This window comes from Phyllopteryx taeniolatus, chromosome 6 (assembly GCF_024500385.1).
Source record: "Phyllopteryx taeniolatus isolate TA_2022b chromosome 6, UOR_Ptae_1.2, whole genome shotgun sequence".
Taxonomy (NCBI): domain Eukaryota; kingdom Metazoa; phylum Chordata; class Actinopteri; order Syngnathiformes; family Syngnathidae; genus Phyllopteryx; species Phyllopteryx taeniolatus.
The window spans coordinates 2,206,134-2,229,358 of NC_084507.1; the positions used below are offsets into that span (position 1 = coordinate 2,206,134).

General features: G+C 40.0%; 1 protein-coding gene across 1 annotated transcript; it reads right to left on the reverse strand.

Moving 5' to 3' along the window:
• Positions 1-632: 632 nt before the first annotated feature.
• Positions 633-22,318, reverse strand: seh1l (SEH1-like (S. cerevisiae)). The gene is made up of 9 exons (XM_061776055.1): positions 22,094-22,318; positions 21,613-21,663; positions 19,687-19,833; positions 17,028-17,239; positions 16,300-16,398; positions 13,475-13,615; positions 13,211-13,365; positions 5,876-6,029; positions 633-4,597 (listed from the first exon to the last, which is right to left on the reverse strand). The coding sequence occupies exons 1-9, from the start codon at positions 22,202-22,204 to the stop codon at positions 4,420-4,422; spliced, it is 1,248 nt and encodes a 415-aa protein (XP_061632039.1). The 5' UTR covers positions 22,205-22,318; the 3' UTR covers positions 633-4,419.
• Positions 22,319-23,225: the final 907 nt, after the last annotated feature.

Genomic DNA, 23,225 nt, shown 5'->3' on the forward strand with positions numbered 1-23,225 from the left:
TCCCACAGGTGGTGAGCCCATGGGAAGGGGGACCCACGTTACCCTTTCGGGCTGTGCCCGGCCGGGCCCCATATAAAAATGATTCTACAGTTAAAAATCGAAATGAAGTGACTGTAAGATGATATGAGAATTTGTGCAAATACATGATAAACAGGAGGGAAATGTTAAATATATTTTAGAAGTTATCATTTATTTGCTTAGCTTGCATTAGTATTATGGACGATTTTAGATGTCTCGCCTTCAAAAAGATGACTCAGCATCATCCGATGGAAGGGCGCCTGGACCAAGGACGTGATCGGATGTGGTCGGGGACGTGACAGGTGTTGGTCCAATGTTTTGTGTTGTGTCTTATTGTTTAGAACATTATGTCTGGGAAAAACCCTCCTATTTTCAAATAAATGCAGGAGCGATGGGAGAGATTGGTTAGAGCGTGTTGAGAGACTGTGATCTGAACAATCTCCCATACGCCCTCCTCGTGAGAAAAAGAAACCAGTGTCTTCATTCCTTTTGTGTCTATTTTTTATAATGTTGGCTAAGATAAATCCAACAAAAACATTGTCATGTCTCAGTCAGGCCCGCTGTTTGAATGGAAAATAAGCACAGTAAATTACAACAGAAAATCGCAACAATGATGGTGTGACCAAATTTTTTTAATCCAAAATGTACGGGTACATCTCAATAAACTTAAATATGGTTGTAAAGTCAGTTTATTTCAGTACTCATACATTATACTGATTCATTAAACATTTTGGAAAATACTTTTCAGAGGGAAAATGCCTGCCTAATTTCTACATGAAAAATAATTTCTGTTGTTTCTTGATTGTTAGTTACATAATATTTAGTTTCTAGACATGTAGAATGATGAATGATCTAGACATTTTCCTCAATGTACACACTGCACCCCATATTGACAGAAAATAAACAGAATTGTTGAATTTTTTGCAGATTCATTAAAAAAGAAAAACTGAAATATCACACAGCCATAAGTTTTCAGACTCTTTACTGTGACACTCATATATTTAACTTGGGTGCTGTCCATTTCTTCTGATAATCCTCTAGATGCTTCTACACCTTCATTGGAGTCCAGCTGTGTTTGATGATACTGATTGGACTTGATTAGGAAAGCCGCACACCTGTCTATATAAGACCTCACAGTGCATGTCAGAGCAAAATGAGAATCATGAGGTCAAAGGAACTGCCTGAAGAGCTCAGAGACAGAATGGTGGCAAGGCACAGATCTGGCCATGGTTACAAAAAACAATCCTGCTCCACTGAAGGTTCCTAAGAGCACAGTGGCCTCCAGAATCCTTCATAGAGCAATATGCTAAATGCTGTAAAGCATCAAGTTACGGTAAAAACAAATTTGAGCTGTAAAAATTTATTAAATTTAATCTCGCTATTTGTATGCAGACTGTCACGTCACCAACGCGGAACACGGATAGCGGACTTCCTGCTTATGCTAGCTAACGATCTTAACTCGGATTGATGACATGCTTGTTTGAAGCCGAAGTAACATTTTGTTTTCTTCATGGTTGGTGTCTTTGGACAAAAGTTAAATACATGTAGCCCATTTATTTATACAAATAGTATATGATACATTGCAGGGCTTCATATTAACCTTTTTGCTCACCAGCCAATGTGGCAAGTGGTTTGACAGAGTTACTAGCCACTCAGCATTTTCATGAGCCACAATTTGGATGTTGGATAATTATGTTTAAAATTATTTTAGCTGGGCGGCATGGTGGCCGACTGGTTAGCACATCTTCCTCACAGTTCTGAGGACCAGGGTTCAAATTCCGACCCCGCCTGTGTGAAGTTTGCATGTTCTCCCCGTGCCTGCGTGGATTTTTTCCGGGCACTCCGGTTTCCTCCCACATCCCAAAAACATGTGTGGTAGGTTGATTGAAGACTCTAAATTGCCCATAGGTGTGAATGTGAGTGCAAATGGTTATTTGTTTATATGTGCCACCAGTTCAGGGTGTATCCCACCTCTCACCTGAAGAAAGCTGGGATAGGCTCCAGCACGCCCGCGACCCTTGTGAGGAGAAGCAGTACAAAAAATGGATGGATGGATGGATTTGCAACCCTTTTAAATGTACAGTCTCCTCCAAAAGTATTGGAACGGCAAGGTAACTTCCTTTATTTTCACTTTTCAAGTGAGCAAAAGTATTGGAACATGTGACTGATGGGTTTCTAGTTGCTCGGGTGTTACCTTTTAGATTGATTGCGTAAACATGAGATAGTGCTTGTTTTTGGCTATCACCTCTGAAAACTGCATTTGCTGTTAAGCAAACATGAAGACCAGAGAGCTGTCTATGGGAGAAAAGCAAACCATTTTGAAGCTGAGAGAAGAGGGAAAATCGATTACAGCTTTTGCACAAACATTGGGCATAGCCAATACAACAATATGGAATGTCCTGAAAAAGAAAGAAACTACTGTTGTACTGAACAACAGACATCGAAGTGGGCGGCCAAGGGTATCAACAGCAGTTGATGACAGAAACATTGTGAGAGCTGTGAAGAAACACCGAAAAACAACAGTCAGTGACATCAATGCCAACATACACAGAGCAGGGGTGAAGGTATCACGAGCCACTGTTCGAAGAAGACTAAGAGAGAAGAAATAGCCAGGCCATACCACTAGATGCAATCCACTCATCAGCAAAAATAATTGGAAGGCCAGATTGGATTTTGCAAAGTACAGAGATGAGCCACAAAAGTTTTGAAACAAAGTTTTATGGACTGATGAGACCAAGATTAATCTCTACCAAAATGATGGAAATGCCAAAGTATGGACAAAGAAAGGATCAGCTTATGATCCAAAACAAACAAGCTCATCTGTGAAACATGGTGGAGATAATGTCATGGCTTGGGCTTGCATGGCTGCTTCTGGAAGAGGCTCACTAGTCTTTAATGATGATGTAACTCATGGTGGTAGCAGCAGAATGAATTCTGAAGTCTACAAAACCATTTTGTCTGGCAATTTACAGAAAAATGCATTCAAAATAATCAGGAGACGCTTCATCATGCAACAAGACGGCCCAAAACACACTGCCAACAAAACAAAGGACTTCTTTAGGGGGGAAAAGTGGAGGTCTTAGACTGGCCAAGTCAATCGCCAGACCGTAACCCAATAGAGCATGCATTTTACCTCCTGAAGAGGAGACTGGAGAGAGAAACCCCCAGAAACAAACAAGAACTGAAAGAGGCTGCAGTAAGTGCCTGGAAAAGAATTTCAAATGTAGAACGCAACAGTCTGGTGAAGTCAATAGGTCGCAGGGTTGGTGCAGTTATTGCAAGTAAGGGTTATGTCACCAAATATTCAACGTTATTTATTACCTTTAAGTTAATTTAATAATGTCTGTTCCAATGTCTGCTCACTTGAAAAGTGGGTGCCTTCAAACAAAAGGTGCTCTGTCCTGAGTTGTTTAACACATCTAGATGTAAATACCATAAATTAAATGCTGCAATTCTGAACTTTTGTCTCACATTCATCTTTTGATATGAAACCCAAATGTCTTCACTATACAACAAAAACAAAGGAATTGACTTTGCTGTTTCAATCACGTTGGAAGGGACTGTATTTGACCAAATCAAGACTATATAAATGGTTAATGCTACAAGAACCACCATACATATTTGAGCGAGTGTCTTTAAAAATAGAAAATTAAATGATAGAAAAATAAATCAATTTTAGTATTACACTTCAGCTGGGCCATGTCTGTCCAATCAGTTGATTTGCCCACAGCACTAGACATACATTCTGCTTTTCCCAGGTTTCCAGAAGCTTTCCTTTCCACTCTGCTAAGAGTTCCTGTGTCTGAGAGGCACTGGGGGGGGGGGGGGGGGAGCTGAAGTGACAAGCTGCTAAGTTTTGCTGTCAACTCATTTAATCAATGGCAGAAAGCTTGCAGTTGTTTCCTGTTTCTGACTCGGTAACAGGTCTCTTATATCCACATCACCAGGGTACCGATTAATACTTGTTGCGAGCCAGTAGAGCCTTTGTGCACGTGCGAGCAGCTATTTACTGCCAAGTCCACTTGGCCAGTCATCTTTAGTTGGCTCTGTGGCGACATCTTGTGTTGAAAAAACAAAGACATGATTGTAGACGATTAAACTTCCTACCCGTTTGACACGGTCACCAGACCGAGGAGGATGTTCTTTTACTTGGTTTGCCGAATGCTAAAGTAGGTTGAGCATATACTGGATTGAATTGTGTGCATTTCTTTTATCATAACAGTTGACAATACAAGCTTTGGATGCAGCTTTAGTATGGCAATTGGACACAAGATGACAACGGGTTTGGCACTTATTTTCATCACAAAAGTGTGAAAATATACACATACAAGACAAAAAGATAAGCATATGTGCAGCCCTATCACGTCTTTCTTTATTTGTATATGCAATTGATATGCAGTATTATTGCCCGTCAGACTCTGATAAGGACACCAGTGATCTTGAGGAAAGTCTGCATGAAATGGAGTGTTGCTGAGGCTGACTGTGTTCAGCATCACAGTGCTCTATGAGTGAAGGGGGAGGAAGCAGGTGACCATGCCCGGTTCCAGCTCTGGGAGGATCCAGAGGGGGAAAGAAATACCTGAAGTCACAACAAATAAGACAAGAAAATGGACAAAGGGAAGCAGATAATGGCATTAAATGATTAAATGATATGCTATAAAGTACTATTATAAAAAGGGTATCAAAGAATGACTGAAGTTATGGTATAGATATATTTTTCATGTCATTTGAGACCAAAATGACTGCAAAATTAAGCACCCAGAGACTCGAAACATTCATGCACAATGTATAACGACACAAATAGTAATGCTGAAGAGGCATTAGTAATATGCAGGATGCTGTACTTCATGTTTGAAGAGGTCAGCAGCTGTCGGCGAGTAAGAAAATCCTTTTTCAAATCCGGCATGCAACACACTGTATATTCTTGTCAGCACAAAGTTAGAGTATGAGGGAAACCATGTTCATATTACAAAAATGGGTGTGAAAGTAATTTAAGCAGTTGTTAGACATGTATATAATTTACAAAAAGTTAATGAAAACACACAGGATAAGAACAAAGGCACTGGTTGTTATTGATGTAAAAGGTTGAAAGATTTAACTAATAGATTTAAAACAATGTGCCTTTCGTGTGTAATGGATCAGATACACTTAAGTATTCCGTTTGATCCAAATAACTATCATGAGATGATACATTCATGACATATTTCCATTTTAAAACAAGTTTGCTTTCCTACAAAATTCATTTACACTTTTTCTGATGCTACAGAAGGTGTTGATAAGGCATGGTCAAGATGTCAGCAAAGAGTTTAGCTTGAGAATACAATTAAAATAAATGTTGAACTATGTCAAGGAAATATGTATATTTTAGCATTACACATTTTGAATCTGGATTCTAGGGGTTAAGACAACAGTTAATTAAATGTATCAAAATCATCAAATCAATGTGTTACGTTACCCTATGACACGAGACATACTACAAATGTTTTTAGTGTTTGAAAGAATAGGCACAACTTAAATGAACAGGTTTATTTCACTTGACAAAGCATGGTGGTTAGCCCTGATACAATGCAAAATAGAAGCATGGGATTATTAACAAGCATCAGTACAACTACAACAAAAATACTTATGTCAAAAAACAAACAAAAAAATATGTAACACCTGGGTGCACAGGTTGAATGCCAACAACCTGTATGCTGGAAACCAACAAGCCAAGCTCTTTGCGTGAGTGCAGTTTGGCTCCAGGAGTTTGTCAGTGAGCGGTCATAGTCCCAGAAAGTGTGGGGCATACCGGGTTGTCAGTTCGGACTGGCTCAGGTTGGGATGGGTGAGTGGTGTCAGGCAAGCCACACCACCTTACCTTCCTGCAGACATTCCATTTAGTGCATTCTGGGAGGTCTGAGCAGAGGAGCCCACCACAGTTCTCATGGCTGTGGGCTGACCAGATGAACCAGTTAGTGGGCTGCCGTCTCCCTTCAGAATGCCTGTACACTTCCAGTTGTCCATGTAGTTGGCTGCGGAAGGACATGGAGTTAACAGCAGTATCCATTTTGTACGACACACAGGCAGAGTCCAGTAATAATCATTCTCCAAAGCAAAAGGAAGGTTCTGTTGAGCCTTATGGCTCAAAATTTCATTTTCCAATTACCCAGAATAGACACTTTAATATATGAAATGTACCAGCAGTCTATCACACTAAAAAAATCCCCACACAAACTTGTCCCACCATGTCAGCAATAGCTTAAGATAAGCAGTTCATACTCGAATGGTCGAAAGTTGTCAACGTGGGGGCAGTTATTCGAAGAAGTGGCTCATTTGCTTGAGACAGGACCACACGCTCAACGCAGTCCAATATTCGAGATCAGAATCGGAATCAGAATCATCTTTATTTGCCAAGTATGTCCAAAACACACAAGGAATTTGTCTCCGGTAGTTGGAGCCGCTCTAGTACAACAGACAGTCAATTTACAGAACACTTTGGAGACATAAAGACATTGACAAAAAACAATTGTGCAAAAAGATGCAGAGTCCTCTAGGACTTAGAGCAGTTCGAATGGCTAATATTGCAAGAGTCCGGTGCAATGACCATTGTGCAAAGGGCGCTGAGACTTCAAGGATTGTATGCGGTTTAAAGTGACGAGTAGTGCGATAATCTGGGACAATGTTGGTTGTGCAAATGTTACAGATACTCCTCAATCAGTGTGCAAATGGAGCAGATGCTACTCTGGCATGAGTGGCCAGTATATGCAAATAGTGCAGCATGGCGAGACAACTACAGTGAGTGCACGAGTAATACATAATTGGCCCCACAGAAATGTGACAACGAACTCAAGTCAAAAAAATTGCCAGCTTGTTGAAATGGAATTATAGGTTAGGTGTTTAAGAAGTTGATCGCAAGAGGGAAGAAGCTGTTGGAATGTCTACTAGTTCTAGTTTGCATTGATCGGTAGCGCCTACCTGAGGGAAGGAGCTGGAAGAGCTGGTGACCGGGGTGCGGAGGGTCCGAGAGGATTTTGCACGCCATTGTCTTAGTTCTGGTAGCGTGCAAGTCCTCAATGGTGGGTAGGGGGGTACCGACAATCCTTTCAGCAGTTTTGATTGTCCGTTGCAGTCGGAGTTTGTCCTTTTTTGTAGCAGCACCAAACCAGACTGTGATGGAAGAACACAGGACTGATTCGATGACCGCTGTGTAGAACTGACTCAGCAGCTCCGGTGGCAGGCCGTGCTTTCTCAGAAGCCGCAGGAAGTACATCCTCTGCTGGGCCTTTTTGAGGACGGAGTTGATGTTGGTCGCCCACTTCAGGTCCTGAGAGATTGTAATTCCCAGGAACTTGAAGGTCTCGACGGTTGACACAAGGCAGCTGGACAACGTGAGGGGCAGCTGTGGCGAAGGATGCCTCCTGAAGTCCACGATCATCTCTACAGTCTTGAGCGTGTTCAGCTCCAGGTTGTGTCGGCAGCACCACAGCTCCAGCCGCTCCGCTTCCTGTCGATATGCAGACTCGTCACCGTCCTTGATGAGGCCGATGACAGTGGTGTCATCTGCAAACTTCAGGAGTTTGACAGTCGGGTTCGCTGAGGTGCAGTCGTTCGTGTAGAGAGAGAAGAGCAGCGGAGAGAGGACACAACCTTGGGGCGCCCCAGTGCTGATGCTGCGTGTGGATGAGGTGGCCTCCCCCAGCCTAACCTGCTGTGTCCTGCCCGTCAGAAAGCTGTAAATCCACTGGCAGATGGCAGGTGAGACGCTGAGCTGGAGAAGCTTGGATGAAAGGAGTTCAGGGATGATGGTGTTGAACGCTGAGCTGAAGTCCACGAACAGGATCCTCGCGTAAGTCCCTGCACTGTCGAGGTGTTCAAGGATGAAGTGCAGTCCCATGTTGACTGCATCATCCGCAGACCTGTTCGCTTGGTAGGCAAACTGCAGGGGGTCCAGCAGGGGACCTGTGACACTCTTGAGGTGGTCCAGCACGAGACGTTCAAAGGACTTCATGACCACAGATGTCAAAGCGACAGGCCTGTAGTCATTCAGACCCGAGATTGCAGGTTTCTTGGGGACTGGAATGATGGTGGAGCGTTTGAAACAGGATGGAACTTCGCACATTTCCAGAGATCTATTGAAGATCTGAGTGAAGATTGGAGCGAGTTGGTCCGCACAGACTTTGAGGCAGGATGGGGACACATGGTCCGGGCCTGCCACTTTGTTAATCTTCTGTTGTTTGAAGATGCGTCTCACATCCTGTTCATGGATGGTTAACGCAGAAGTCAGAGGTGTGATTGTGGTCGCGGGTGCGGCCGGGTGGGTGTGTGGTGTGAAACTGAACTTTTCAAATCTGTAGTAGAAGGTATTCAAGTCGTTGGCTAGTGTGCTATTGTTTTCAGCTTGGGGGGATCGTCACTTGTAATACTAGGAAGTGCAACTTCTGATCCACTGATCATGTGGTATTTTTACAAAGAATGTCACAGACCGCTTATTCAAACAAGGGATACCAGGTTTTATTCATAAACAATGTAATAATCTTTATCAACTGTTTCCTATTGTTACCTTATTTAGCATGTGTGTATATTCAGTGAATATTCAGACCTTTAAAAAAAGAAAAAAAAAAACAGAGCGAGAAGTGTACCCGCTCCGTGTTCAGACACGGAGAATCTATTTTAAGGTTCTTTAATTATACAATATGTACAGTGTGTGTACCGTACATAGGGGTAACTATTTTCCGCTGTAATAATTGTGGGACATTACTGTAGTATATCATGATTAACTGTTCGCCATTGATTAAGGTGAATGTATGTACATAAATCATTTTAGACTTGATACTATGTGAGTATGCACATGGAAACAATGAGTCCCTGCAATTTATCATCACGGAATACAGATACAGTAATTCTATCCTATATCACGGTTCTTGCTTCGCGGCCCTGCTGTTTTATTACAGTGGTTACTCTTGTTTGTACAATATGTTTTTTATCCATTGCTCTTGGTCAATATATTAAGTGTTTAGGCCTGCCACGATAGTAAATTTTTTAGAACGATACATTTTTCCAAAAACTTTCACAATCAACGACAGTATCGAAGGTTTTTTCTTAATGCCACTGATATGATGATATCAGAGTATTATAAAGAATTGTACACATCCTTACAAATTCTGCCCTGGTAATCAAACATATGCACAACTATGTAATGTTCTCTCTTTTACTAAATAAAAGTTTTGCTGCATTTGAAAATAAGAGCAAGTAAATAAAAGAGGTGTTCAAATAAAGTGCTTAACCTAAGAAAAATGAAGTTTCTCCTTTTCTGTTTAGCATCTTGACACAACAGTAAAGTCTCAAACTATTTTACATATTTCATTTTAACAAATCTTAACTGAATCGTTTTAGAGGTTATGTTGGTTTAAAACCTGTGTTTTGTTTCATAATGAAGTTTCACATATATGCACTATTAATGAATGCTCCCAATGGGAACTTACAACTAAGAACGATAATGAATGTTCCATTTGATGCGCTGTTTGTTCCAAATGGTTTCTTCCTTTGACTGGTGATTTTCTGATCTTTCTCAGTCTTTAACAACAAACGCTGATTCACTCTCACTCTCCTGCGAGATTTCTCATCTATTTCTGGGCTGCGCGCAATCAGTAATTATGGCCTGAGATGCAGATTTAATTGGCTGAACGGGGTGGCTGAACTCGCATGTGATTGGGCGATACGGTTCATCACTACCGTAAAGCCTGTAATATGTTGCGGCACCCTGTATTTCTTGAATCATAACCTCATTTTGGCGATGGTGTGGGTACGTAAGAGACTGCTTCTGGGTCGGGACTCGAACAGATAACGAGGAAAGAGGATGCCCCAATAAATACACTGTAGACTTTTAACAAAAATACTAAAAGATCAAGTAAACTTAAAATGATTCTACCCGACGCAGTTTTGGGGTTTAAACTGCTGGATACAGACTTGATGTGAAAGACAAGCAGCTGGCTCTAAATGCGAGTGGAAACACACTTTTGCCAACATTAAATCAGCGCTCAAATGCGTGTCTGGCGAGAAGCGCGAGCAAAAAAGGCAGAGCAATTAATGTGATTAACTGCACTGTCAACAAAAGAGACCAGTCAGAAGCCCAAAGTAGCTAAGCTCGAGGACCACTTGCAGGAACTGACCCGCTTGATAAATATGAAAGACGAGCAAAGTGTGATATTTTTCTAAGCAATACCACTGGGTAAATGTCCCCACAAGAAAGAACAAAAATGGCAGGTGAGTAGAGCTGCATGATATGTTTGAACGTTATCGCGATATACGTGTGCGCAATAGTCACATGACAGGGTCCACTGCGATGGTGGAAGAATGGGCAAAAATTCCCATAAACTCACTCCCAAACCTTGTTGAAAGCCTCCCCTGTTACCGCTGCAAAGGGTAGACCAAAATCATATTAAACGATATGGATTTAGAATGGGATATCACTTAAAACAGACAATAAAATGTACTTTTCTTGCTAATTTTTTTCCGCTGGAGGGTGCACTGACATTGATGCACTTGTGAAGGCCAAACAATGTCAGGTTTCAGGAGCACACTAATATAAAATGGTGTGACATGTTCACTCGGTGAAAATAAATACCTCCTGTAAAAATGTTTAAGACATTGAATATTACAAGATTAACTGAATGGTGCATGCGCACTGATTCATAATACAGTTGAAATAATTTGGGGTTAAAAATTTCAAACTGTTCATATGATTTGCAACAAGATGCTAATGAATAAATGTGAATATTTTCTGAAAGTACTATTATTTGCACCAAAACAATGGGGAAAAGTTTGAATAGCTGTTATTTTTAAGCCACAAATATTGAGGTCCGGCCCGCTTGAGATCTAATTGGGGTAAATGTGGCCCGCGAACTAAAATGAGTTTGACACGCCGACTTAAAATCATGTGGGTCAAGGCAGGTGAGCAAATACTTTGGCAATATTAGTGTCTGGCACTTATATGTCAGAGACAGTGGATGCTGCCCTCCATGGACATTAAGTGAGGTTTCCTTCAGGATGCAGGGTTGTCGTGAGACATTTACCTTTGTCCTCCTCCTGAATTCAAATGTGAAGTAAAAGTATGGAAGCTAAGGCCACAATGTCCCAGGTACAGTAGATCGTGCTGTTTTCTACTGGTTGATGAACACTGCTATGTAATTGGCATCCTCACTTGTCACGTTTTGCCACAACAATCATTCCCCCGCTCAAAACTGCTTTCCAGGTGGGACGCGAGCAGCATAATTGCTTTCAGATGGACTTTGCCACTGTGAAAACAAGAGTGGAGATGCAACTGGATGTAAACATGTAAAATCTGCAGCCTATTGTCATGGACCCATCAAAAGCTTTGGAGAGTCATTCTCCTCTCACAGACAACAAGCTGTGAGTGGCCAGACAAAGGAGGCCAGGGGTCATGTTTGATACATGCATATTTGTATTCAACTTAAGACATCCCACTGTGCAAACCCTGCATAAAGCAAATAAAGTACTAAAGAAACTAAAGTCAGAACACACTAAAATATCACAACTTAAGAGATGATGATTCCTTGAAGCTTGTTGTTTTCAGTGATGCGCCAATGGGAAACCTAGCCGACGGTGGACAACTCATTGTGCTGATGGGCAAGGAAGGGAGATACTCACTTGTCTGCTGGCAATCAGCATGTTATATTTCAATAGACATGCACACTGAATGTTAACCTTTACAAACAGTACTTTTTATTTTTTATTTTGTAAGACAGTAGAGATTGTTAAGTTAAATTTGTTGGTGGGTTTATTCTGATATTTACCGAAAACATCAACCTGTTACGAGGAAGCGCATAGTGATGACGCAGATGTTGTGTTCGGGGTTATTTTTGGACGGTAGTGCTGATATGTGAAGCTGTTGAGAGTGAAAAATAAATGGACAAAACAAGTTTAAGGTATTATTACTGGAAACTAACAGTTATCCTTAAGCCACTTTGTAACCAGTTTGGCAGTATGCTTGCTTATAAGTCACTCCGGAGTATAAGTCGAACCAGCCAAAAAATGCATAACAAAGAAGGAAAAAACATAAGTCGCACTGGAGTATAAGTCACATTTTTGGGGGAAAATTTATTTGATAAAATCCAACACCAAGAACAAACATTTCATCTTCATAGGCAATTTAAGATAAATATAGAATAGTGAACAAGAGGCTGAATAGGTGTACGGTATGCTAACGCAACACATTCAGCTAACGTTACATGACGCAAAAACAACGAACTGAGAACGTGCCTGGTATGTTAACGTAACATTAACAGTTAACTATAACTGTGATAACTATAGCATAAAGAACATGCTAACAAGTTTACCAAACCATCAGTGTCACTCCAAATCACTAAATCTGATGAAATCTTTATCCTCGGTGTCACTAAACAACTCCGCCAACTCCGGAGGTAGACGATGCGCCGCGTCCTCTTCTACGTCGCTTTCGTCAGGCCTAGAGCACCCTCTTGCGGTTGTCAGTGTGAAAATAACGTGAAATTATATAAATGTGTTAATAATTTCTCATATAAGTCGCTCCAGAGTATAAGTCCCACCCCCGGCCAAACTATGAAAAAAAACTGCAACTTATAGTCGAAAAATATGGTAAGTGAACATACCTCAAGCAATTCTTGAACGAACTTCTTCTCCCGAGCACCGGTGACCACCACCACAAGTTTTTCCCCATTTTGTTCTTTTTCACCAACATAATACACGCGCGATCTATTGTTGTCGCCGTGCCCTTTGGTAACAAGTGTATCCGGTTGAGTTTGAGCTGACAAGATAAAGCCCAGTGATCGTAAAAGACGGGATGTAGCAAGATTTTATTGCAGTAGTCTGACTTAGTGCAATCGTGAAAGACCAAATTTGTCTTGTAGTCTGATCCAGGCATTACGTGTTGTCTGTCCCACACCGCCAATGTGTTTTTTTTTGTTTTGTTTTTTTAAATAACTTTATTGGCTGTCAGATATTTACAGTACTACGTCAAAAGACACGCGACAAGGCTAAGAATAAACTAGCTTTTGGATTCAAATATACTGTACATGATGGAAACGCAGAGTAAATGTCTTTTACGGAGCTGATTGGCGAATTATGACAAAGCTGATCAGTATAAAATGCTAATTATCGTTCGATGCCGATCAAGCCGATCAGATCGGTGTAAAGTCTATTCTTAACAGACACTAACCTTTCCATAAACGCACACAGCCATCATCCCCAGAAGAGGCCAGCAAGGTGCTGGTGATGTTCCAGCTCACACGCCACACCTGGGAGTTGTGGTTGTCAAACTGGGCGACAATCTGCACCTCGAACTTGGTCGGTCCTGTAGCGGTGCTCTCCTTCCTAGATGAAGATGCAAAGCAACGAAGTGCTTGATGCAATGTTGCAATACATTTCTGTTATGCATGCATTAATGTCAACTTATAGCATCAGAAAAAAGTGAATTAGTCACCTTAAAGGGACAAGTTTAAAGATTCTGACGTCTTTTGTTGCAATGGCGAGGACATGGAAAGATCGTCCCAGATTTGGAGCAAATGCAATGTCATGCACTGCATCGGTAATGGTCATCAGCGTCTCAGCTTTGGCATATTTCCTTTTCCACAATGGGAGGAACAAAACATTAAGTTAGCGTCTCATCTTAAACATATTTCCTTTTCGACAATGGTAGGAAGAAAACGTTAAGGTAGCAGTTATTAAAGAGGAACTAAACCCCCCCCTCCCTTTTTTTTTTTTTTTTTTTAAACAGGAATATGTTGTATGTGCACCCACTAGTCTAAACATGGTCTTTTGATTGATATTGCAGGGATTTAGACTAACGTTTTGCACTGGTGTACCCAACTTATTTTCTTGGGTGCACAATAGATTGTGAATCACGATTTGATCGATAATTTATTAATGCTTAATATGGAAAAAGGGATAATCGATTTTATTTTCTATACCTTTTGCTACTCCGTGAAATTTCGTTGCTCCGTGAGACTTCCGCAGCAGATCCTGTTGCACGAAGGCAACATAGAGAAGACGCTAGCAACTAGCGAGTCTGAAATAGTCCCCAAAAAAAGGGCATGTAATGTCTCTTATTTGGAAACAATCGGAATCTGCAAAACGTGTATGAAAGCTGTTGCAACGAAGAGAGGCATATCCGTGAAAAAAAAAAATCACTTGAAGATGAGGCATGTTATCAAGTGCGATGCATGCATCACGCTAAAGAGAGCCGCAACTCCCTGTAAACCACAAAAACTTAACAGGATCTATGTTCAGCTCCTCTCGTTATGAGAGGTCGACCACCAAACGGAGGGAGGCAACGTCAACAATCTCATTCTATATACTGTAGCCAAGGACATGATTCCTATTTACAGTAAAAAAAAAACAAAAAAAAAAGACTGATTCAAAAGCCTGATGAAAACATTGCATCCCAGACATGAGTTGCCCAGTAGGAAATATTTTGTTGAGGAAGCATTGCCTAAAGTCTACAATAATGTCAGGAAGTGTGTTGACTGTAAAACACTTCTACGACTACTGACCGTGGAGTAGTTGCACAGTGCAATGTACTTACCTTGGAGACTGGGAGCTGAAAATTACATGTTTGTAGAAAAGCTATCCACCTGCAGATCATACTGGCGAGACAATTGCGCTAGGACTTAAAGATGCCATAAATTCTAGGCAGCTGGACGAGGAGAATCAGGTCAAGTTGAGACAGTGGCTTCTCTTATTTTTAGATCATTATATATTTTGAAATACCGGCATTTATTTCTTTGTGATGTTTATAATTGTTAAACCTTCTGCTTTATCGTGTGAATCAAGTTGGTCTGGTCCGGTTTTATACATTTATAAACTTTAATATAATAAATATAGTCATGTCGTGATATTAAATTTAGGCTATATTGCCTTAGCACTAATTTTAGACAACATTTAACACTCCAGTTTTACAGGTTCACTCTAATAATAATTTTTTTTTTTAAATAACAAAAAAAAAAGGAAGAAAAACAGCTTCTCTCGTTTTTGGGAACTATTGACTGGTAATAAGAAATTGGTGAACATGAAGTTCCTTATTTTGAGCACAATTCCAAAGACCGGTGCAAAGACCTGCTCAGCCTGAAATACACCACAAAGCGCTCTTCGTGGAAGTAGAAAGCTCACAAACAAGTTTAAACGCAGAGTATGGGATATTCCCAATCCCTTTTTTTTTTTGCTACCACCTCCTCCTTATAATAAGCAAAGTTAGGGCCTTCTTTTCCAACAATGACAAATACATATTGCTGAGATGCGGTCCACTCAGCGGGGAAAGCCTTCTGTCTTAGACTTCCTTCTAGACTGTTGCGTCACTACTTCCAAATATGGGATGGTCGCACCCCCGTTGCAGTCGTCGTTGCGCTTTGACGGGGGAGCCTTTCGCACTGAGCAAGTGCGGTCTGAAAAGGCCTTAATTCAAGTACATCCTTTTGAAGAGTTATTAACATTTAATTCAAGAATATTGATCATTGGCATTGAAATGTAGAACAATAAATAAAATATGTTAGATAAAAATAAAAAAAGTCTCAGTGAACAGACGGTTCACAACGATTTCACTTAAATACTAACCATTTGGCAGAGAGGCAATTAACAGACAATATACTGACAATCAGGTTTACAGTTGCTTCAGAAAAAGTGCAAACGTTGTTAGTTATGTTAGTGTTAATTTGGTAACAGTAATGACACAACAAGCAGATCAAACCAATGAGTTGTGCATCAAGCAGGGCTGCAACTAAAGATTTTAATTATTAATCGATGAATCGGATTTAAAAGACGATTGTCATCCCTTATACTCAAAAACAGGACATAATTTCAAATTCAGTGCCGAAAATGCAGAAACTGATTATGATTCAGTTTCTGGTTTGGTCCATAACATCTGTCACATGATGGTTTGAACCCACACTAAAATGTTGTTCAACCCAGCATGTCTTCAACCCATAATTATGCTAGAACTCGCAGTATACACGAGGAGCCCACTACCGGTTTTGGTCATGTGACGTTCGCAACATAACCGTGAAAGCAGTTGTGGAGTTCATTTCAGCCCACAGCAGAGGGGGATATTGCCCAAAATGGCGACCACCTGAGATGAATGAAAATTGATGAATTCATTCTTATTCTACCAACACAATATTCATCAGAATACTGTGTCTAGACTAGTGGGGAGACATATAACGTATCCTTGCATAAAGTTTTTTTGTTTTAACTTTAATTCCTAAGTGTTGATTATGACAGAAACTGTGTGGCAAATAACACTGAGGGAAACCCTACCTTGTGTTTTCATTGTACTCATAGATCTGGACTTTGCCACCGTACGTGACATTGCTGTCGTCGCTCCCCACTGCGAACATTGGCGGGTGGGCACGTGAGCTGGTTGGGAGGGATATGCACAAGATTTAATTTGTATGCAAGCGTAATGGATTATTATTATTATTACAATACAGCCACATTTAAAGGGTCCAACAGTCTGTTACATTTTGTATTTTAACACATGCTATAATGTTTGACGGATTTATTTCTCTGACCAAAATAGCGTAACAAATGGAGACAGCTGTACTGGGTCTAACCCAAACAAATAGCCCATTATGTGAAACACAGCTTACCATGCTAAGTATTGAGCTAAAATAGTAGATGAGTCATCCATACTCTACAAAATACTTTGCTTTACTTCACTGCTAAAAGATACACTTACATGAGCTACCTTACCGGGTTGACCATCTTTCATGTCCGTTATTTTTCCAAAATGTTAATCAGAGATATTGGTTCATCTCACATTCTTTGTGAATGAGCAAATGAAGTGTTAAAAAAACAAATACATATGCCAATTGAATGTTGAGTGGAACCTTCAGTGCTGCAAATAACTGAATTTGAATATTTGCTACAAACATGACAACAGTGTCAGCGTATAAAAAGGCCAAAAAGTGAACACCATATATCATCGTATTAATTTTATATAATAATACAATACCCGCTAGCTTTCAATAAAACGCAGGTCTAACCTGGAGGGATTCCAAGAAATGCAGCTGCAGGTGAGCTTGCAAGAGATTTCATGCTGCAGGGACCACTGACTCAGGTTCATGACATCCGGAGCCTCATAGATCCTCACCACTCCATCCGCAGAGCACGTGGTCAGCATTAGACCCATGTGTTTGGGGGCAAATTTCACATCAGTCACTGATGTTCTACTGTCCACAAGTGTGGTTCTTTTTATCTAGAAGAAAATAATGGGAGATAGCTTCGTCTCGTAACACATATATCAGCAAACTGTCACACAAACATTTGTTGAAACAATTGGCTTTGATGTTTTTTTGTTTCATTCCTTCTAAAAGGTTCCATTGTAAACAGAGGTATACGCATATTTAAATAGATGTCTGTTATAATTGAAGTGCAGAAGTTGTGCTTTATGTTGATGATGATGTATGCAGTGATACTTACTGCATATTGTTGCATTGTCATGTATTTGCAATGTATGTGCCAGTATTTTACTGACAAAACCTTTGACATCGGACTGCGAGTGTGTGTGACATGATGCGAAAAATTTGTTAATCTCATGAGACTTCAGCATAGTGACCATCTAAAGCACGTCAAACACGTGGCCCGCCGTGTCATTTTATGTGGCCCACGGGGGCTTGAAAGGTCTTAATATAAGTCAATTGAGCACTTTACACGTGTATTCACCATCAATATTTCCCATAATACATCGTTGCCTTACAAATTACCTCCAAGTGACGGGATCTTACCACTAGGTGGTAGGGTACCCGCGTCAGTGTAAAGCAGCAGTTTTATAAGTGACTTGAGAAACGTCTACAGATGATCCCAAAATGTCGAAAAAACAAAGATTGGAAAACGAATAAATATTTTTGCTGCTGCTGTGTTCACGGGTTTCTGTATTCGTGCAGACAAATTTTGACAGTATTCACTATTCACACATTTCTCTTTAGCAGGTGGTATACCAGGCCGATTTGTATTTCTAAAATACTAACTCTGTCACCAATGTTCTGAGTAGTGTAAAAAGTGTAAGAAAAAAAACTTCTGAAAAAAGTTAATGTCATAACTTGGGTTTGGAGATATTCTTCTTTATTAAATACTTTGATGATTTATTGATGAGCAACTCGGGTTTCTTAGGATTCATGTTATAATACCAGGGCAATAAGTAATAACAAATATAGTTATTTAACAATATGTTAAAGAGTATAGTTACATTTATTTTACATTACATTTAGTTACATTTACTGTCTTCGAACTGGCCAATATGATCCTTGGTGAAAATGAGCTTGACACCCCTGGCTAAAGGATGGAATTTGTATTGTTTATTTTACCTGACATCATGATACAGTGTGTTCCAGTGACTACAAAGAGGAGAAATATAACACCACAGAACCAGAAATTGACATGCAACATGGGAAAGCAGTAAACACATAAAATGCTTAAAATACTTTAATAAAAATGTAAATGTCCACTGTATAGGGCTCCAGGCTGCTCAACACAATATGATCATATGTCAAAGATCAGTGGGTAAACATTATTTCAATGTCTTATTTACAGAGGTTAACTTACATTTACTCTTATGATGGATATGTTAAAACATCACCTGTACAGGTAAAAGATATTATAATAACCAAAAATTAAATGATGTAAATGTGTAAACCACCTTTTCAAGGGACGTTTGATATGAAATTATTAAATTAGATAAAGGCATTTCTGCTTCTTCCGTGTGTGTGTGTGCGCGCACGCTGTTAAGAAACAGCCATTGTTTTCTTGAGATCTAAACACTGCAGCTCAGAAAAAGCTTCATAATAATACAGAAATCCAGTAAGCGTATGAAACAAAGCAGAGGAAACTGCAATTTTCTGCTTTGTTTGGACTAGATGATCACATTAATTTTAAAGTGTGAACACAGCATCTAATGTTCTATTCTTCATGGCCAGATGTTGACACTCCGCCGTAGGTTATTCTTGTGAGACGTCGCCTCTTTTCTTTTTAAATATCTGATACTTTATTAAAATATAATCTTTCAATCCAGTCACTGAAAATTCTCTATCATGGAAAAAAGTATGCGAGCCTGTAAAGCGCACGACTTCCAAACATTTCTGTTTGGTTTCCGCTCGCTTCACAGCATTGACACTCCGTTGGTCAAGGCCGCTAATGATTTGCTGCTTGCAGTTTAAATGGGCCAATATTCTATTTTCATACTCCTTGACCTCAGCTCAGCATTTGACATTGTTGACCATGATGTCTTGATCAACTGTCTGAAAAACAATGTTGCATCAGTGATGTGGCTCTGCACTTTCAAATCCAACTTATCATTTGACAACGAGGTAACCAAACCTTCTCATCAGAAAAATTATCAAGAAACCATTCCTCTCCCCCACAGACATAGAAAAGGTTACTGCTGCAATATCCAAAGACTGCAGTTAGTCCAAAATGCTGCTGCCATGTTTTTAACAGGTACTAAGAGAAGAGACTCCATCATACCAGTCCTTGCTGCCCTTCACTGGTTACCTGAGTTTTAGAATTGATTTTAGGCCCATATGGATTTGTTTGCAACATTGAATCTCTCGAGTGAATGAGGATGTAGCGGATACCATATTAAATATTAGCTTCCCCGTCAGATGTTATTCATGCAAGAGGGAAAAAATAATCTGGCATTGTACTGACCCAGTGGCTCAATCCCCTCTGTTTGTCATTTGATTCTCCGACAATCTCCTCCCAGACAGCCGCTGTCCTGTCAAAGGAGCATGATGCAAGCACTTGTCCAAATTCTGGATGAGCCCAGGTCACTCTCCACACTGATCCACTATGTGTCTGTGGGCAGAGAGAAGAGCTTGTCAACCGTATCCCCACTAGAAATGCATTTGCGGACACGGAAGACAGTTTTCGCCCGTCGTCCAGCTCTTCTTTCTCTCTTCCCATAACGATCATGCTTTTCATGTCAAGTCTCCGGACCTCAGCTGTATGTCACCGGCGATCGACGTCCGTAGGGACATTAAGGAAGTTGCGGCAGCGCGCAGTGAGAACCTCTCAAAGTCATAACAGGTGGTGAAGCAGCACCAGTGTTACGATGCTCAAAGTGGATAAACGTTCTCGCAAACCACATTGCTGGGTCACTTGCAAGTTACCTTACACACACACACATTAAAAGAAATGAGATCAACAAAAGAAATAAATAAACGATCAGTAAGGACGAGAGGAGTGCTGGGTAGTATCCACGTGACCACCCACACAGCTGCTACCAGCAAAAGGCTCATGAAAAGATGTAGATGTCCGTTTGCCGCAATTTTTATTATTGTTTTTTGTTCACACAGTAATTATTTTATACTATTTTATGCCAAAGAAAAACAATATTTTTAATGAGTATATTGGAAATATCTGATGGCCAATAAATTTTTTGGTTTTTTTAATAAATAAATAAAAAATACATGTCGGCGGTGTGGAACAGGCAACACTTCTGAGACGGACAACACGTAATGCCCGGATCAAACTACAAGACAAATTTGCACTTTCACGATTGCACTGTCAGACTACTGCAATAAAATATTGTATTCCGATACCACCGCATCACGTTTTTTTACGATCATTGGGCTTTATCTTGTCAACTCAAATGCGACCGGATACACTCGTTACCGTGGCGACGACAACAAGAGTGGAGCGAGCCGACTGTATTATAAGGACAAAATGGGGAAAAAGGTGTGTTGGTGGTCACCGGTGCTCAGGACAGGAGAGGATGTTCGTTTAAGGCTTGCTTGAGGTATGTTCACATACTTTTAATACGATACGGCTCACAAGCAGGCAATAAAATGTTATGTAGCCTAGCAAGCTAGTGGTATCATGAACGGTTGTACGTAAACATGCCGCCGTTCTGTCAAATAATGCTCTAAAGATTCGGAGTGGGTGAAGTAATTTAATTAAAAATAAAGTAATTTAACTACAGTAAGTTAGCACCCATTATTTCTGTCATGTAATATTGGTTTGACCTGACTGATTAGAATACACGATCTGACTAGAGCAGTAATTTCCAACCTTTATGGAGCCAAGGCACATATTTTACAATTGAAAAATCGCACGGCACACCAACAAACAAAAATGTCACAAAAAGTGGATACATTAATTACTGTATTTACTTCCTGCCATCTTATAGAAGACCATGCATTTGTTCTGTCTGTCACTATGCCTCACTGGCATAAATAAAGGAACAAAGATATATTATTTATTGTAAATATAATTTTTGGAGCAATTAAGCACACAAGTATATACAGTAAATGAACAGGTCATTTAAATAGACACATTCCTCCATCTTGTAATCGGATCGGTGATCGGTTATCGTTTTTTTAAACTCTGTGAACGGCCCCAAAAATCGTGATCGTGTAAAGCCTAGTCACTAAATATTATAAAATTTAATATTGAAAAGATGTTAGAGGAGCTGACAAACAGTCAGCATTTTGTCATCTCCTCTAGTAATGGCTTGGGCCAAAATAAACTTTTTTTTTTAAACAAAGAAATAGTTGTGGATTTCAGTATTAAGCATGCACATTCAGTGTGACTTTCTGCAGAAATAGTTTCCAATGTTCAATTTCGGAATCTTACCTTCCAACTGGCGGTGCAGTGCCACACTCCATTCTCACTTTTGTCCCACACCTGAAAAGTAAAACCTTACAAAAGTAACTGTTACAGTCTCCAGGCAATCAATATGCCTATTTTTCCATTGAAATCAAACACGACTATAAGAGGGGATAGACTACATTTAAGCTTGTCAGTTTTCTCATAAATTGGGGTTGTACACAATGCATTTAAGAAATGTATGTAAGAAAGTGCGTTTACTTGTGTAGGCTATACAACGTAACTTATCTTCATTTTGTATCCTACGTAAGCCAAACCACTAGTTAGCTACGATGGAGCCACCCTTAAACGCCAGACCTTGCAGCACACAAAAAAAAATGTAGTTGTTTACGTCTGCCGACAACTTATCAAATGCAACACCATTAATTCAAAAGTCCGCGCTATGTGTTGGAAATGTGGGTATGGTACAGCCAAGTGAGGCTACTGAAGCTAACACGAGTTAACTTACTTTGACACTTTGGTCACTGGAACAAGTCGCCATTCTCCGGCCGTGAAAATCATACGACACATCATGAATTAGATCTTTATGATCCGCTGCAATGCTGCGGGCAACAAACATGTTTGCAAATACAGGTAAAGTACAACGAGGACACAATGCACTCCTCAAGCTAACAGGCCTGTCATTACGTGAGCATTTGTTGGCGCAATGACCACAAGTGATGTGATTACTAAGAATGACCACAGCGGGGCGCATTTTAGGAGTTTAAAAAAAATAAAAAATAAAAATCCTCTTGTTACAAGAGAAATTAAAGAAAATTGGTAAAATGCGCCCATGCGACAGTGGTTATAAATCACCACATTTATGTTGCTTTATGTAGTGTCTGACTTCAGCATAAAACATTAAATGGTATTTAAACTAACCTCAGTTCTTCTTCTTCTTCTTCTTCTTCTTCTTCTTCTTCTTCTTCTTCTTCGTCTTCTTCGTCGTCTTTGTCTTCATCTCAAGTTTTTTTTGGTTATAATTTTTATTTTAAACATTTAGAAAATACAAACATGGCAACAAGTTTTTACAACATCATGACATAACTGCCAAGGTAGCATGCCCATATTACAATAGAGATAAAACTGACAAGTAAAATAAAGTAATAATAATAATAATAATAATAAATAAATAAATACAGATAAGTAAATTAAATAAATATATACAGTAAGTACATCAACAGTAATAAAACTCTGATAATCGGTAGTTCATCAATATTAAATTCGCTAACAAGCAGAAACTTTATGCCTCCAAGTTTGTTAAATATGTAGTTTGGGATAGTACCAATGAGTCGCTATTAGACAGCCACAATTTTACCCAATTTACTTTCAAAGTGCGGCACGAGATGGTGAAAGAGGTAAAGAAGAACCCAAAGTTCACTGTGGCTGAGCTCCAAAGATGCAGTCGGGAGAGGGGAGAAAGTTCTAGAAAACTCAACCACCCAGTCGGGGCTTGATGGCAGAGTGACCCGACGGAAGCCTCTCCTCAGTGCAAGACACATGAAAGCCCGCATGGAGTTTCATAAAAAACACCTGAAGGACTACAAGATGGTGAGAAATAAGATTCTCTGGTCTGATGAGACCAAGATAGAACTTTTTTG

Bases quoted from the DNA above. Each gene is read 5' to 3' on its own strand.
- seh1l (XM_061776055.1), bottom strand. From the start codon at position 22,204: ATGTTTGTTGCCCGCAGCATTGCAGCGGATCATAAAGATCTAATTCAT. The intron at 13,616-16,299 runs GTAGGGTTTCCC...ATTGTGGAAAAG, and splicing joins GAGTACAATGAAAACACAAG to GAAATATGCCAAAGCTGAGA. The intron at 13,366-13,474 runs GTGACTAATTCA...ATCTTCATCTAG, and splicing joins TTTAAACTTGTCCCTTTAAG to GAAGGAGAGCACCGCTACAG.